We start from the raw sequence: 16,244 nt of genomic DNA on the forward strand, positions 1-16,244 counted from the left end.
TGCAAAAGTGTCCCCCGAGCGCCATCCCGGACCCCAAAACACCCCTTCCGAGCCACTTCCGGGACTACAGCTCCCATTATGCTCTGCGGTAAGAGAAGAGCATGATTTAATCTCCCATCATGCCCCGCACCCAACCCAGAGACATTGCAGCTGTGACCAGAACTCCCATGATGCTTCACGGCCCAATAAAACTTTATTATACCTGTGGTTACAACTCCCATCATCCCCCGCGCCCCAGATTCCCCTCCCTGAGCTACAGGGGCATCCCTGGACCCCCAAGAGCTCCCCCTGGAGCCTGATTTGTCCGTCAGAGTCCCTTAGTGTCCCTCCGAGTGCCCACCCAGCTCCAGAAAATGATTAAAAAAAAATACTAAAGACTATAAATAGGACTAATAGGCATGAAGAGGGAGAAATGAAGAGCCAATATTGGTCAATTAACTAATGAAGGGAATTGCGTTACTTAGAAACAATGAACCAAAATTTTTTTGGTTGCTAAAAATGTATTATTTTTTACATAAATATAAAAATAAGGTAATAAAATAATAGTATTATAAAAATTAAAATTTTTATAATTTTAATTATAAACTATTATTATAAATTTTATTTACAAAGAAAAATGCATTATTTTGTTTTAATGTTTTGGGATTTCAGTCCTACTTGGCCCATTTCCGACACAGAGAAGTTGGGGGTGAGGAGCAGTTTGTCCCAATAGGGTCAGCTGCAAGAAGCTCATCCTTGTCTGTGCCCAAACCTCCTAAGGAGACATTCAGCACTGAGATAACTTACAGAATGTGTATATCACCTCTAGCCTGAACTGAAAAATTAAAATAATATGCCCATGATAAAACAAAAATTCATGAGGTGCACTTTGAAATCTCCTTCCTTGAACTCTAAACTGACTCCAATCAGTTGCACAATCCCTGCAGACTTGAAGACAAATGAAGGAAGATAAAGAGATCCTGAAATCTTTCCTTATTTTAATGATCCCCAGGGTGGATTTTGGGCTGAGTCTAGGACCCCCAGGCACTGAGAGAAGGTGGAAGAAGCTGCTCAAGGAGTCAGAAGCTAAACTCCAAGTCCCTTGGAGCATCAGTGGCCCCACTAAGGGCAGGGACTGCCAAAGGCTCCCCAGGGACTGGTTAGAGCAGATCCTTGAGGGCAGGATTGCAGGAGCCAAAGGCTGTGAGCAGGAACTGCAATGCTGAGCAAGGCCTGGGCTGGTTGGAGGCAGCAGAAAGGCCAAGGGCTGAGCCCAGGCCTGGCCCAGCAGGGCCTGTCCCTCACGGGTGGCTCGGGGCTGTTCCTGGGGCACTGGGATGGGAGGGGCAGCAAGGAGAAATGGCATCACCCTGCAAGCCCTGCCAGCCTGCTCAGGGAGGGCCGAGGCAGCAGCAAAGTGCAGCCCCTGCAAGGAAAGTTCCTTCTGTGGGGCTGCAGAGGCGCTGCCCAGCCCAGGGCACAAAGGCCTGGGTGCCTCTGGCCCTGCCAGCCCTGCCCAGCCCTTGGCCATCTCTCCTGCAGCCTGTGCCCCTGTGCGTGCTGCTCCTCTGCCCTGGCCGGCTGCACACGCCCATCTCGCTGTCCCCCCAGCATTTCTCAGCCCAGCATTGCTGTGCCCTCCCTGGGCTCCCTGCACCCAGTGCTGCTGGCTCCTGGCACACAGAGCCATGGCATGGCCCAGCCTCACGCTGGGACACCTCAGCCACCAGCATTCTGCCCTGGCAGGGACTTTGCTGTTTCCTCACCTCCAGGCTGAACCTTCCAGGCTCCACTTGGGGGAGGTTTCCATCTCTTGCCACTCCCAAGGAAAGCTCTGTCTCCTGCTGTTCACAAACAGAGAAGGGCTGGTGGGAGATGTGTTGGTCAGAGGCTTTTTGGGGTACAGTTGCCATGAAATTATGATTTTTTAAATATTCTGTGAAAGAAGGAAGGCTATCAACATAACTTCTACCCTGAACTTAGAGAGAGCAATTTTTGACCTATTCAGGATGCAAATTTTATGAGTACTGAATCAAGCACTGATTTTTTTTATGGGAGGGACAGACTTCAAGAAAAAATTGTGAAGGCACAGTAACAACCTCTCCCTCTGTGCCAAATTATGAGCTAGTGAGGAAAACAGGTGGCCTTACTGGGAATGGAGCATTTTCCCAGAACTCGGGGAAAAAAGAGGTTGCATCACTATTGGACAGAGGGGCAGGTAACTCAGGAAGTGTTTAAAGACATTGTTAGGTCATGAAGAAAGAAAATTAGGGAGGTAGAAGCTCCATTAGGACATCAACTGGTCACTTCTGGGAAGGATAACAAATACGATTTTATCAATACACAAATGGCAAAAGGAGGGACAAGGAAAATGTGCATTGTTTATTAGGGGGGATATGGCCAGCAAAATAAAGGAATAGGTTGAGGTACTTAACCCCATCTTTGCCTCTCTTGTCAAAATTATGATAGGTTGTCCTCAGGACTAGTGTTCTCCTGAGCTGGTAGATGGGGACAGGGAGCAGAACAGACCCCTGAAATCCAGGAGGAAGCAGCTGGGGACATGCTGAGCCACTCAGATGTCTCTGGTGTCTCTGGGATCAGATGGGATCCATCCTAGAGGGATGAGGGAGCTGGCGGATGAGCTCCCCAAGCTGCTCTCCATCAATAACCATCAGTCCTGGCTCACCAGGGAGGTCCCAGAGGACTGGATGTGCCAATCTCAGCCCATCCCCAAGCAGGGCTGGAAGGAGGATCTGGGGAACTCCAGGCCTGTCAGCCTGAGCTCAGTGCCCGGAAAGGTGATGGAACAGATCACCCTGAGTGCCACCACAGGGCACCTACAGGATGGCTGAGGAATCAGAGCCAGCCAGTGTGGATTTCAATATCTGCATTGATGATCTGGATGAGGCCACTGAGTGCACCATCAGCAAATGTGCAGATGGCACCAAGCTGGGTGTGAGTGTGGATCTGCTGGAGGGGAGGAGAGCTCTGCAGATGGACCTGGACAGGCTGGATCCAGGGCCGAAATCCAACAAGGTGAAGCTTAACAAGACCAAGTGCAGGGTCCTGCAATTTGGCCACAACAACCCCTGCAGTGCTACTGGACAGTGGCCAGGCAGAAAGGGACCTGGGACACTGATGGACAGCAGGCTGGACATGAGGCAGCAGTGTGCCCAGGTGGCCAAAAAGGCCAATGGCACCTGGCCTGGATCAAGAATGGTGTGGCCAGCAGGACCAGGGCAGTGATTCTTCCCCTGTGCTCAGCACTGTTTGGGCAGCACATTGAGTGCTGTGTCCAGTTCTGGGCTCCCAGTTTAGGAAGGACATGGAGGCGCTGGAGCTACTCAAGGGCAACAAGGCTGGTGAGGGGTTTGGAACACAAGTCCTGTGAAGAGTGGCTGAGGGAGGAAAACATTTTTTACAGAATGGGTGATAAAATACTGCAATGATCTGTCCACAGCAGCCCCAACCCCTGTGCATGCATGTTCAGAGAGGATGAGATGGGATGGGATGGGATGGGATGGGATGGGATGGGATGGGATGGGATGGGATGGGATGGGATGGGATGGGATGGGATGGGATGGGATGGGATGGGATGGGATGGGATGGGATGGGATGGGTTTGGGGCAAGGTGTCTCCGAGCACCAGCCCTATGGCCCAGCTCTGCCACTCACCATCCTGCAGTGGCTGCAACTGCTCCAGCTCTTGAGGCTGCTGTGCTGGGGCAGCTGCAGTGCCGTTCTTCTTTTTTCCCCGAAGGGTCTTGAACAGGCTGAACACTCTGCCTGCCATCGCGTTGTCTGACCTCAAGGGCACCTTCGAGACAGGTCCCTCAGAAAGGTCTGAGTCAGCGGTGGCACAGTCTGGCTGCGAGGCCAGCCGCAGGAGTAGCACTTGGGAAAAGCTCCAGGTCAGGCACGAAGGAGCTGGCTCTGTGGGGTCCCCTCACAGCTCTGCTCTTTTCTTTGTGAAAACTTCCAGCATTGCAAGCTCCGTTGCCCTCCCTGGATGCTTGCCAAGGAATCCCTCAAGGCTGGGCTCTGAGCATACTCAAGCTGGTCCTTCTAAAACCCAGGCTCCTTGTCCCCTTCAGCGTGCTCAGCACGACCTTTAACACCATGGTGTTGTGCAAGGGGACCTGCAGGACAGTGACCTTTGCAGCCTGAGCTGCCCCTGCTGCTCACTTTCTGTGCACAGAGCGCAGCACGGAAGAGAACGACAGCAGGGCCCTGGGTGTCTCTGGCTCAGATTTTTGGGCCGCTCAGGCTCCAAAGAGATGTGGGTAAAGTGAACAAACCAAACTTTATTAAGGCAAGGTGAAGCAAAGGGGTGAGCTGGGAAGCAACACTGGGCATTGGCAGGGACTGAGGAATGGAGGGAGGGAGGTGCCAGCAGGGAGGGAGATGGCAGGAGCTCCTGGAGCTTGCCACAGTTTCAGTTGTGACAAGCAAGAGCTGTGCCTGGATCTCCAGCTGGTCCGGTCTGCTCTACAGCTGGTCCCATCTTCAATGGCAAGTGGAGGCTGCCAAAGGACACTGAATCTTCTGCCTCTTAGTTCTTGTCCTGCAGCTGCTGCAGAGAGCGCCAGGAGGGAAGGCTCAGCGTGGGCTGTGCCCTTAAGCTCTGCTCCCTGTGCCCAGCCCTGGCCTCCCCAGCCCGCACAGCCCCGAGGCCCGGCTGGGCCGGGGCTCCGTGGGCACTGGCTCGGGGCCAGAGGAGCCCGGCCAAGAGCCCACGCGGCCCAGCGAAGGGAGCAGCCCCCGTGTGGGGCGCAGGCTGTGGCTGCCCTGGCTGCGGCGCTGGGCAGGGCCAAGCTGCCGGCCCTCAGGCTCACCTCCACAAAGAACGCCAGCGCCGGCAGATCCCAGCGAGGCTGCCCCCAGATGGGCAGGTTGAGCAGGTGTGTGGCGATGCAGGAACACAAGGGGCTCAAGCCATGGCGCATCTCCCTGGCAGGGGGACAAAGGCACCAAGGTTCTGAGCCGGGCGGGCAAAGCTCTGCAAGGACTGACTCGCAGAGGTGTGTGATCTTTGCCCAGCACCCTGCGAGGGGACCTGGGCCCCTCCTCTTCCAGCCTTTTCCAGTCTGCTCGGACATCCCTTCGTACCAAGGCCCTCTGGCCACAACCATGGGGACTGTGTGGGGCACTCTGGACTCAGGGCACCAAAGCTGGCAGCGGGGAGAAGGGGGTCTCACCTGGCCAGCATCCCCACTGCACAGTGCTTGGTGTCGGCACAGAGCAAGTTGTCCCAGACCCACTTGCGCTCCAGAGCCACCAGCATTTCATCGCGGCCCAGGCGGCAGAGCAGAGCCTTCATGGTCTGCACTGCAAACCTGTGTGCAGAGCAAAGGCCAGGTCACGCTGGGAGCTCTGGCCCTGGCCACAAGGGCGTGGGAAGGACAGGGCGACTGGCACCTGCTGCGGTTGCTGGGAAGGTGGTGCTCCTCCCGGCACGCTGTCCACACGTTCTTAACGGCCTGTGGCATCTGCTCTGTGCTGCTGAAAATTTGGAAGAGCAGAGCCACGAACAGGCGGGCCGAATGAAGGAGTACTGCAGTGTGCCACTCGCGCACGTGGACAGTCACCCACAGCACCACAGTTGCCTGCAAAGGACAAAGCGCCCCGAGGCAGCGCTCAGTGCTGAGGTGTCCCTGTGGCAGGGCCCAAGGGGAGACGCAGGGGGAGCACCCGGCCTGCTGCTCCTGAGCCTATCCCTAGCCCAGCTTCCAGCCCAGCGCCCGAGGCTGGGAGCTGCAGGGCGCTGGGGAGAGCATGGAGAGTTGCTGGAGAGGGGACCTGGAGGGTGAGCAAAGGCCAGTGGCAGAAACTCACAGCCAGGGCAAAGACGGCCTCGTTGTCCTCTCTGGAGAAGAACATGCTGGACTCCATCACAGAGAGCAGTGCTGCAAGCACCTCCTGCACCACCTGTCCCGACGAGCCGATGGTTCTCCACATCAGGGCGGCAGCTCTGTGGGAGCAGAGCTGTGCATCAGTACCAGCCCTGTGCAGCTGAGTGGGGCCAGGTGACAGAATCCCGGTGCCCTGAGGGGCAGGGAGGGAGCATGGCAGCAGGCTCAGCAAACAGGGGGGCCCGAGGGCCCCGGAGCTCTATGCCTGACCCCAGTGCTCAGGCTGTACAGGGCGATGGCCCTACAGGCTGGTGAGCCCTGAGCTGCCAAGGCATTTGTGCCCCGTACCCGTCACACGATGGGGCACAGCACAGGAGACTCATCACCACTTGAAAAGGGTGTTTTTCAGCCAGTGTCACAAGGACATTTTGCAGCCCGGCATCCACGGTGACACAGTACATGAGTCTCTGGTGAATGTCCCTCACGATGGCTGGCACCTGGAGGGGGCACGAAAAGAACTTGGAGTGCTGTCCATGGGAGCGACGTCCCCAGCTTCCCCCAAGAAGCTCTTGCATTGTGCTGGCCTCAAAGGCTGAGGGGGCACAGCGGACGTGGCTTGAGGGGCCACACTGTTGTATTTCATTTACTTGGTTAGTGTAGCACTGAGAATGGTATCTCCCTGACTTCCCCTATAGCCCATCTTGTGGTTCAGTCCTTTCCCCTCCCCTTCCCCTTGGCCATAAGCTGACTGGCTTGGGTCTGGTTTCCCTCCACCCCTGGCGGGGGGTTTAAAGATCACAGCCGGGCATTCCTATTTCCTCTTTCTCCCTGGAAGCCATCTGGAATAAAGCTGAGAATCCCCTTCGTGGGAAGGAGCCTCTTTTGTTCTTTTTCCTCGTTCCTGCAGGGCTCTGGGCTTCCTTCTAGTACTGAGCTAGCCAGAGGGAAGCCCAGATAGCTCTAACACCACACGATCCTGGCAGGCCTTCAGCTCTGGCCCCAGGGTGCCTACCTGCTGTGGAGAAAAAGCACCCTCCTCTTGGGAAAAGTCCTGAGTGGGAGCAGGAGTGTCAGTCTGGCTGGGCATGGAGTCGGTGTCTGAGATGCTCCCTGTGAGGGTGTCTGTGCTGGCCACGCTCTCAGCCTGGGCCGTGCCAGCCTTGGTGCTGCCCTCAGCCGTTGCCATGGCAGAGTCTGCTGCGCCTGCAGAAGACTCTGTGCTGGCACCCGGCTCTGCCTGCGTCTCGCTGGGCCTGCAGTCGAGCTGGGCTGAGTCCTCTGTTGCTGTGGCCGTGCTCTTCCTATGCCGAGTGTGCAGGAACCTCCGCAGCACCTGCAGCAGAAAGAAGGGCGGTAAGGGAGGGACGCTCCATGCTGTGCTCCATGCGCGGTGCTGGGCCGAGCCGGGACAGCAGGCCCGGCCCAAGTGGGGGTGGCCGCAGGTACCTGCACAGCTCAGCGGAAGCGGCCACGGGCGGGATCCTGCTCCTGTGTCCGGTCCATTACTGCATCTGGCACAGAGCAAGTGCAGCCAGAGCTGAGTGGCCACAGGAGAGGGCAGAGAACACAGCCCAGCCCTGCGCTGCCCGGCCAGAAACAGCCAGATGGCCAGGGGATGGAGCACGGCTGCTGGGAGAGCAGCCCCAGCCCCTGTGCGTGGGCATGTTCAGAGAGGATAGGATGGGATGGGATGGGATGGGATGGGATGGGATGGGATGGGATGGGATGGGATGGGATGGGATTGGGGCAAGGTGTCTCCGAGCACCAGCCCTATGGCCCAGCTCTGCCACTCACCATCCTGCAGTGGCTGCAACTGCTCCAGCTCTTGAGGCTGCTGTGCTGGGGCAGCTGCAGTGCCGTTCTTCTTTTTTCCCCGAAGGGTTTTGAACAGGCTGAACACTCTGCCTGCCATCGCGTTGTCTGACCTTGAGGGCACCTTCGAGACAGGTCCCTCAGAAAGGTCCGAGTCAGCGGTGTCACAGTCTGGCCGCGAGGCCAGCCGCAGGAGTAGCGCTTGGGAAAAGCTCCAGGTCAGGCACGAAGGAGCTGGCTCTGTGGGGTCCCCCTCACAGCTCAGCTCTCTGCGTCCTGTCCCGTCGCGAGCACTGAGCACTCTGGTGTGGCCGCCTCGCCGCCAGCACCTATGTAACCGTGTATCACAAACGACTGCATGGACACCCTGTTCCACACCGTTCCACTCGGTTCCACGGTCACCATGCTCCACCGTGTCTCAACAGGTGTCACTGTCTGAGGGTCTCTTGTGCCCAAGACCACTCAGATGGACATAGGATGGTGGTTCAAGGCTCAGGGTATTCTTGAAGCTGCCGAAGAAAGGCTGCAGGAGACAATCGTCCGGTCTCAAGGTTTGTTTTTTATTTCTTATCGATACAGTGTTCACGCTCGCGAGCAGCAGTCTGATCAGCACTGCGTCCAGGACGAAAGTCTGCCCACGAAAGGCAGGACTTATCTTTTATACCTTAAACTACGTATTCTAAGTTTACACTATCTTTCCAATACTATAATATCTTATTACTATGTCTAGTTTTGTCCCCAACCAATCTGTGATTCCCAGAATCCCTCACCAACATGGAGAACAAGAAGAAGAAGAAGAAAGAAGACACCACACCCCAAATTCTCCATCTTGGCCTCGTGGCTGCTAATATAAACAATCCTAAAAACTACCTTTTCTACATGCTAACTATCTAATTCACACTCTAGATTCACTTAACGGTTGCATTTCTTCTCTGAGAGAAGGCAGATGTTCCCATGGTGCAGGACCCAGCTCTCTGACCCCCCTGGCTCTATTCGGGGGTCTTTCAGGGGTCTGACAGGGGGGTTCTCTCACCCACAGAGGGTTCAGAGGGACTCCCTGGACCCCCACATCTCCCCCCTCTGTTTGCACCAAAAACACATCTTTTATAGTTGTGTCCAAAGCCTTCCGAATACATTGAAAAATGCAAGGTAAGATAATTAAGAATAGAATAAAGAAAATAGCAATTCCCACTAATATATAAAAACCCTACTTTAAGAATTTCTCTCCAGAAGGAAGAAAGATTAAAAAAGTCAAACAGACCATCCATCCAAGATCCAGTAGATTGTCCAATTTTTGCCACTTCTTGCCTTAACTGTTTAATATCTTCATGAATCGATTTAGAATGGTCCGAGAGGTTCATACAACACATTCCTTCAAACTCGAGACACCCGTGCCCGTGAGTCAGCAACAGATAATCAATTGCTGCCCTGTTCTGAAGGGTTGCTCTTCTCACACTGCTGACATTTGTTAACATGTCACTCAGTGCGTCAGAGATAGCTTTGGTGTTTTTGCTCAACCAGCAACCCAAACGATCCAACTGAGTCAAGGCCATCCCCGATGCTACTTGGGGAGAGAATATAGCTGCAGAAATTCTCTGGGCCTTGTTCAATGTATAAAAGCTGTCATCGCAGTTTGGATCGTATTGTTTGATGTCTCTTTTTTCTCTATTTCTCAGTTCTGTCAACATTTTCTTATTAGGTGATAACAACGAAAGTCTCCCAATGCTGCATGGACCTCCAGTGATGTTTGCAGGGATAGAAGGCCAAATTCTGTCCCCACAAATGAAAAAGATTCCCCGTGGCAATTTTGCATGAACTTGGAAGGATGGTTTGCTTGAAACCACCGTGTGATTACACCAAAAGGAACCATTTTTGTAAACCTCATGATTCGGAGTAACATCTAGAGCTTTGTTTTTTGTCACTCCTGGAAAACTGAATTCAATACAAAAATCCATTCTTGTTGAACCTAGAATCTCCAATTCCTCTGGTTCAACTGAAGTCACATGGAGAAATTTGACCCACACGTGCCATCCGTCCACAGGAGTTGTCATAGCTTGCAACACCTTTGGAGGGATGTTTTTCGGAATTGGCCATTCTCTCACAGGCAGTCCGACTAAACATGTTGAAAATGGTTTCCCTGGTTTGGAATGTGTCAGACAGATTGTGTCCAACCCCGCTGCGTGAGCCAAATTTTCCCACACGTTTGCCCTTGGTTGCATCATTGGTAATTTTGTTTCGATACCTAACATAACTGATAAAAAGATAGAATACAAAATTACATAGAAAAACATGGTGAATTTTAAATCTTTAAGTTCTTGTCGTTTTGTCTGAAGACGAATTCGCATCGCCTGCTTGTGACTCGGTCTGTGCGTTTCGTTCTTCACTCCCGAGATCAGTCTCTGCTTGCGTTGTTGTTGGGGCCCGATATGGTTTGACACACTTTGCAGGCACCCACTTCAGTCCTCCATCTGTGGAGACACAAGCAAAACCCTTTCCCCAAGTGATTAATTTGAACGGTCCCTCAATCTTTCCCGATTCTAAATTTTTTGTCATCACTAAAGGATTTTCCTTTAGTTTAGCTCTTTTATCATTCATAAAATGTCTTATGATCGGCGGAGTCGGTTCTGAGAATGACCATTTAGAAAGTTCAACACATACAACACTTTGTTCAATTGCATGTGAGGCGTAGCCTCTGGCTCCCCCTTTTTTTGTTTTTCAAGGAGCGTTTTCAAAGTGTGATGTGTTCTCTCTATAATTGCCTGTCCTGTTGATGAATGAGGAATGCCAAAAGTATGTTTGACACCCCACCTTTTTAGAAACTTGTCCAAAACCTTATCTATGTAAGTTGGACCGTTGTCTGTTTTGATTTCTTGAGGCACGCCTAAAGATGCAAATGCCTGTAGAAAATGTCTACATGCATGCTGTGCCGTCTCTCCTGTATGCAAGGAGGCAAAAATTGCACCTGAAAAGGTGTCAACTGAAACATGAATGTTTTTCAGTTTTCCAAAAAGTGGGTACTTTGTAACATCCGCCTGCCGTAATTGAAGGCTTTCCAATCCCCGTGGGTTAACTGCTCCCATGGAGATTGGTGGCTGCACCATCTGACAATCAGGGCACGTTTGTACAATCTCTTTAGCTTGTGTTTTGGAGAGTTGGAAGGATTTCATCAATGCTTGTGCATTTTGATGGAAAAATGCATGACTGATCTTTGCTTGTTGGAAAATGTCTGGTAAAGTTTGCAAGACAGTCATGGTTAGCTTATCTGCTCGTGCATTTCCTTCTGCTAAAAATCCTGGAAGTGAGGAATGCGCTCTGATATGTGTAATAAAATATTTTTCTGTCCTGCTTTCCAACAATGTTTTCATGCATGATAAATATGAATATAGAATATCGTTGTTGGTCTCTCTCAAAAGTGATCCTTCCAATCTCTTGACCACATTAGCTACATATTGTGAATCTGTAATCAAATTCAAGGGTTGTTGAAATAATTTAAAAACTCTGACCACTGCAGCCAATTCAACAATTTGCGGTGATCCCTGCACTATTTGTACATCTGATTCCCAATTTCCTCTAACTGAATTTTGCCACGTGATTGCTGACTTTCCTGTCTTTCCTGAACCATCAGTGAATACCGTGATCCCCTCCAATGGTTCTTCACTCGCCCTTGGTTTCTCTCTAATTTTCAACATCACTTTCAACAATCTGTGACTCGGATAATGAATCGAACATTTACCTGTGTAATCTAACAATGCTATTGCCAAATCTTGTGACTTTTGAAATGCCCAATCAAAATAATCTTTTTTCAAAGGTATATAAATTATTGAAAAGTCTCTGCCCGTCATTGTCATCAGCCTTGCTCTTGCCTTCATGATTATCTGTGTCGTCATCTCCAAGGTTGTAAGAATTGTTCTTGGAGGCCTGTAAGGTAGAAAAACCCATTCTATAATCAACAGAGGGTCCTTCTTGTTTTCATCCCATTGAAAAATCAAACCATACAGCTGTGTTTCTTCTCCCAACACTGCCAAATGGAATGATAAAGAGTCCACATATCGGTGTGCTTGTCTTTCCTGTATAATTTTCGCAATCTTCTGTAAATCTTCTTGTGCCTTTGGTGTAAGAGTTCGGGGTGATTTGATGTCACTGTCTCCTCTCAGGAGATCAAACAAGGACGAAAGTTCCTCATTGGTGATTCCCAAAATTGGTCTCATCCAGTCAATTTCTCCAATGAGTCACTGTAGATCTTGTAAATTGCAAACTCTAGAGCTGACTTCTAGTTTCTGTGGTTTGATCGTCTGTTCTGTGATCTTCCATCCAAGGTATTTCCAAGGCGCAATTTCCTGAATCTTTGAAACACTGATTTCAAGTCCTGCTTTTTCTACTTCTTCTGTCACACAAGCGCGGACCTGTTGCAGTTCTTCCTTTGTTGATGCTGCAATGAGTAAATCATCCATGTAATGGATTATTTTTGCTTCAGGATATTTTTTTCTTGCTGGAGCCAAAGCTTGCGCCACATACCACTGACAAATTGTTGGTGAGTTCTTCAGTCCTGGTGGTAAAACAGTCCAATGATACCTTTTCATTGGCTCTTCTCTATTCAAACTTGGAACAGAGAACGCCATTCGATAGGCAATCATCTTCATGAAGTGGTATTGTGAAGAAACAATCCTTGAGATCGATGATCACAAGAGGCCACTCTCTGGGAATCATCGTGAGTGATGGAAGTCCTTGCTGCAGAGGTCCCATTTCTTCCAGAATTTCATTCAGCCTTCTGAGATCATGAAGCAATCTCCACGATCCAGAAGTTTTCTTCCGAATGACAAACACTGGAAAATTCCATGGGCTGTTGGTTGGCTTGATGTGTCCTTTCTGCAATTGCTCTTTCACCAAGGTTTTCAAAGCACTCAATTTCCTTTTTTCCAAGGCCCACTGATCCACCCAAAGAGGTGTGTCAGTCTTCCATGTCATTTTTGGAGTGGTGAGTGCCGCAGTGAGCCCCACTAAAAATCCACTTGAATAGTCATGTTCCACTGAGAAAGGAGGTCCCTTCCCCAGACTGTAAATGGCTTCTGCACTATGAATGGACGAGTGAGAGCTATCTTTCCTCCGGGTCCTTCAAAGATGACCGCTTCTTCACTTTGCAGGCATACCGAACTTCCTCCGATGCCTGTGATCCTGCCCAGAGGTACTATTAAATTCCAGTCTCTCGGCCAGAAGATGTATGAAATGAGTGTGACATCTGCTCCCGTGTCCAACATGACTGAAATTACTATCTTTCTGTCTCTTTGTGATAATTCACAAGTGATGATCGGCTTTTCTTGAGTTATATGTTTCAACCACAGGGCATGCACCTGTACATACATGATCATTAAAACATGGATGATCTTCACCCATTGCTGGCATAACTTGATGTTCCAGTGGATGAGATGGCAAAGCTATTGCTTTGGCCAGCTGGGTATTTTGGGGAATTGTCAACGGTGGTCGAAGAGCCCTTGCTAAAATTGTCAGCTCCTCGAAACAGTCTGCAGAAACAACAGTTGGAAATATTATCAAACCGAAGATGCTGCATCGGTCTCTGCCTATAATTACAAAATCTTGTCTCTTCCGACAAGGTGCTTTGAACCCTGTTGGTATGGAAGCCGATTCTTCATTTAAAAAACAAGTTATTTTTGAAGCCGCTAAAATAAATTGTGTTCCCGGTGTCAATAGCTCTCTGTCACAAGGGATGTCCCCTAGTGCCCTGCTGAGGGAGTCAGATTGACGCTCCCCGACAACTGTAGTGCTTGAGTCGGTGTTGTTCCCTGTGTCACCGCCATCACTTCTGTCGTTGCGCGGTGGGGTGTTGCCGCACTCCCCTTGGGGTTTTTTGGAACTGGAAGTGGTTTTCCATCAACATCTGTTCGAGAATAACATTCACTTGCCAGATGTCTTCCTCTTCGACATCTTGGGCAAAGCCCTGATGGCTTGTTAGTATTTTTTGGATGAGGACAGGCTCTTTTAAAATGCCCAGTTCCTCCACAATTATAACATTGTCCTTCAGATGACTTATCTTTCTTTTTAAAATTTGCAAAAACCCTCTCAAGATTTTCATTCTGTGCTTGAAGGGCTTCAGTCACCTGTTCTTTGACTAGTGATGCTATGTGTTGTGAAGACCCAATCTTGCTGCATGCTTCAACCATTTCTGTCAGTGTTGGCTGACCAGGAAGAGCACTGATGATCCTCTTGCATTCTGAATTTGCATTTGCAAATGCAAGGCTTTGCAGCAAGAATGGTCTGACTGTTTCTTCCATGACTTATCTGTCCACTGCCTGTGTGAGTCTATCTACAAATGCTGGAAAAGGTTCAGACACTCCTTGCTTTATTTCTGAATAAACAACATCTTGTGTTCCTGCTGGGGCTACTTGCAGAATTGCTCTACGTGCTGCATCCTTGATGTCTGCCAGTACATTTCTTGGAAGTCTGGTGGCTTGCTGTCTTGGATTGTCATTTGGAGGATCCCCTGCTAGTTCTGCTATTGTGAGGTTTGCATTTGCTCCTCCTTGATATCTGTTTCGCAGCTCTTGTAAAGCTCTTCTCCACCTGTTGTCCCAGATGAGCACTTGTGTGTCTGTGAGGATCAGTGACACGAGTGATCTCACATCATGTGGAGTCAAGTCATATTCTGTAAAAACTCCTTTTAAAAGTTGTTTGAAATATGAAGATCCCAAACCATAATCTCTGATTGCTTTGATTAAATCTTTCACTATCTGGTGATTTAGCTTTTGCCATCTTGGGTTCTGTCCCTGTGGATCATAATTGACTGGCATTGCAATATCACCTGTGCCAATTGCAGAATATTCTCTGCTTCTGGATAATTGCATTCTGATATTTGACCAATCAACTTCAGTTTCTTGTCCTTCAGCAAATTGCATCCTTGTGGGACTTTGTTTGTCATAGGAAACCATTTGTTGTGATAAAGACAGGGATGCTGCTTCATCCATTTTCTGATCCATGGGTGCTGGCTGAGGCATGGGCTGTTGTTTGTCAGGAGTCTTCTGAGAAGCTTGTGGAAATTCTGTTCCTTTTAAATGCTGAATAAAAGCATCCACAAGATCTCTGGGGATAAGAACCATAGGACTTTCACTATTTCCCGGATCTATTGTGTATGTTGGAATGCCTTCTGAAGCTGTAATACATATTGTATCTTCTTCTTGCTGTGGTGGTTGAGGTGGTTGAACTTTTTTTCCTGTATCGGTTTGTTTTTTATATCTGACTGGGAAATAGTCTTGCAATGTTGCTTCTCTGCCGCTAGGTGGCGCTGTAGCTCTAGGTCGACACGTCTTGGTTTGTTGTTGTGGTTGCTGTGGAGACGGCTTGGGTTCTGGTGTCCGGGTACGCCCTCCGGAGGCGCGGTCACTCCTCCCCTGGCCACGCCCCTGACTGACGCGACCGGACTCTGCCCTGCTCTCTGCACTTCCCTCGCTTTCAGGATCGCTGTCACCCTCACTCAGTCCCTGTCCCTCCGGGCCAGAGCCTTCTCCCTCTGAACTAATTCTGTGTCTCACAGCCCGCCTAGCTGAGTCCTTTGGTGGGTCTCCCTTCTGCTCTCCTGACACTTCCGGGTTCGCGGCTGTCTGCGTGCCACATGACACTGCCTGAGCATGCTCCCTGCATTTCGGCCGCACCACGCATGCGTCATCAGACACTTCCGGGTCTGACCGGCCTGGCTGGCCCCATCCTGGGTCTCTCTTATCTTCCCCGGGCCGGTGAGCCGCTGCAGCCCCGAGTGTCCCTGCGCCCGCCGCTTCTGCCGCCTGCCCCGACGCGGGGGATGGAGCCGCCGCCGCAGCCGCCGCCGCAGTTTCAGGGGCCCCAGGCGCCGCGCTGGCGCCACGGATGGGTAAAACTGTCTCCGCCCCCTCCCGAGGGGTGGCCCCCCCCCTCTCCTTGGTCTCTGGCCACCGGCACGGCTGCGTTGTATTTTGAAACTGTCCCGCGCACTAGGATTCTGACTGGGGTCCCTATTTCCTTTCCCCCACCCCCCGTGACCGCGGAGCGCGTTCCTGAAGCCAGAGATGATGTCACAGGCACCAGCTCGGTTATCTCACACCCCGAGGGCGTGGAAAACTGCCTCCCCTTGCCAATTGCACCCTTAATCGGGATTATTGTCTGCTCTGCCATCCCAGAAGTATATGGTAGAGTACGACCTGTTTCATTCTGTCCATCCCTCCCTCCTCCTTCCACCGTTCCTGGAGTAGAATGCAACTACCTTCCCCCCGGTGGTGAGATTGCTTTTGAGGGATTATAAAAGTAGAAATCCAGATCATCAAAATTCTTTGGAAAAATTTCTGCCTTAACTTTTTCTGGTGTTGGTGTTGATGTAGATAGATCTAAATATTTTGGTAAATCAGATGAATCTGTATTATCTGAAGCTGAACTGCTTTGCTTTACTATTGATTGTTGATTAGAAACTTCTTCCCCAGTCCCTGACAACCCCTCTATAGCTTTCAGAGGACTGGATTTTTGAAATGTTCCTGAAGATAAAACTTCAAACATTATTCTAGCTGCTGTCAAAAGATCCTTGGCCTTCATATCTTTTTTTGTGGGTGCAATAAACATATCTCTA

General features: G+C 50.6%; 2 protein-coding genes across 3 annotated transcripts in view; one reads left to right on the forward strand and one right to left on the reverse strand.

The window, feature by feature from the left end:
• Positions 1-16,244, forward strand: part of LOC130266098 (zinc finger protein OZF-like) — a 793,423-nt gene that overhangs the window by 145,124 nt on the left and 632,055 nt on the right. The window lies entirely within an intron of this gene.
• Positions 4,258-16,244, reverse strand: part of LOC130266158 (uncharacterized) — a 125,681-nt gene continuing 113,694 nt past the window's right edge. Inside the window, exons 1-9 of one of the 2 annotated variants that reach the window (XM_056515505.1) lie at positions 7,625-7,985; positions 7,277-7,341; positions 6,843-7,163; positions 6,179-6,327; positions 5,814-5,949; positions 5,397-5,584; positions 5,177-5,314; positions 4,814-4,928; positions 4,258-4,551 (exon numbers count right to left, since the gene is read on the reverse strand). In XM_056515505.1, coding sequence (XP_056371480.1) covers positions 4,531-4,551; positions 4,814-4,928; positions 5,177-5,314; positions 5,397-5,584; positions 5,814-5,949; positions 6,179-6,327; positions 6,843-7,016 — 921 coding nt within the window. In that variant the 5' untranslated portion in view covers positions 7,017-7,163; positions 7,277-7,341; positions 7,625-7,985 and the 3' untranslated portion in view covers positions 4,258-4,530. Of the gene's footprint in view, positions 4,552-4,813; positions 4,929-5,176; positions 5,315-5,396; positions 5,585-5,813; positions 5,950-6,178; positions 6,328-6,842; positions 7,164-7,276; positions 7,342-7,624; positions 7,986-16,244 lie in introns of those variants that run through there. The other variant, XM_056515506.1, reaches the window with a different exon arrangement.

Source organism: Oenanthe melanoleuca, unplaced genomic scaffold (assembly GCF_029582105.1).
Source record: "Oenanthe melanoleuca isolate GR-GAL-2019-014 unplaced genomic scaffold, OMel1.0 S001, whole genome shotgun sequence".
Classification (NCBI taxonomy): Eukaryota; Metazoa; Chordata; class Aves; order Passeriformes; family Muscicapidae; genus Oenanthe; species Oenanthe melanoleuca.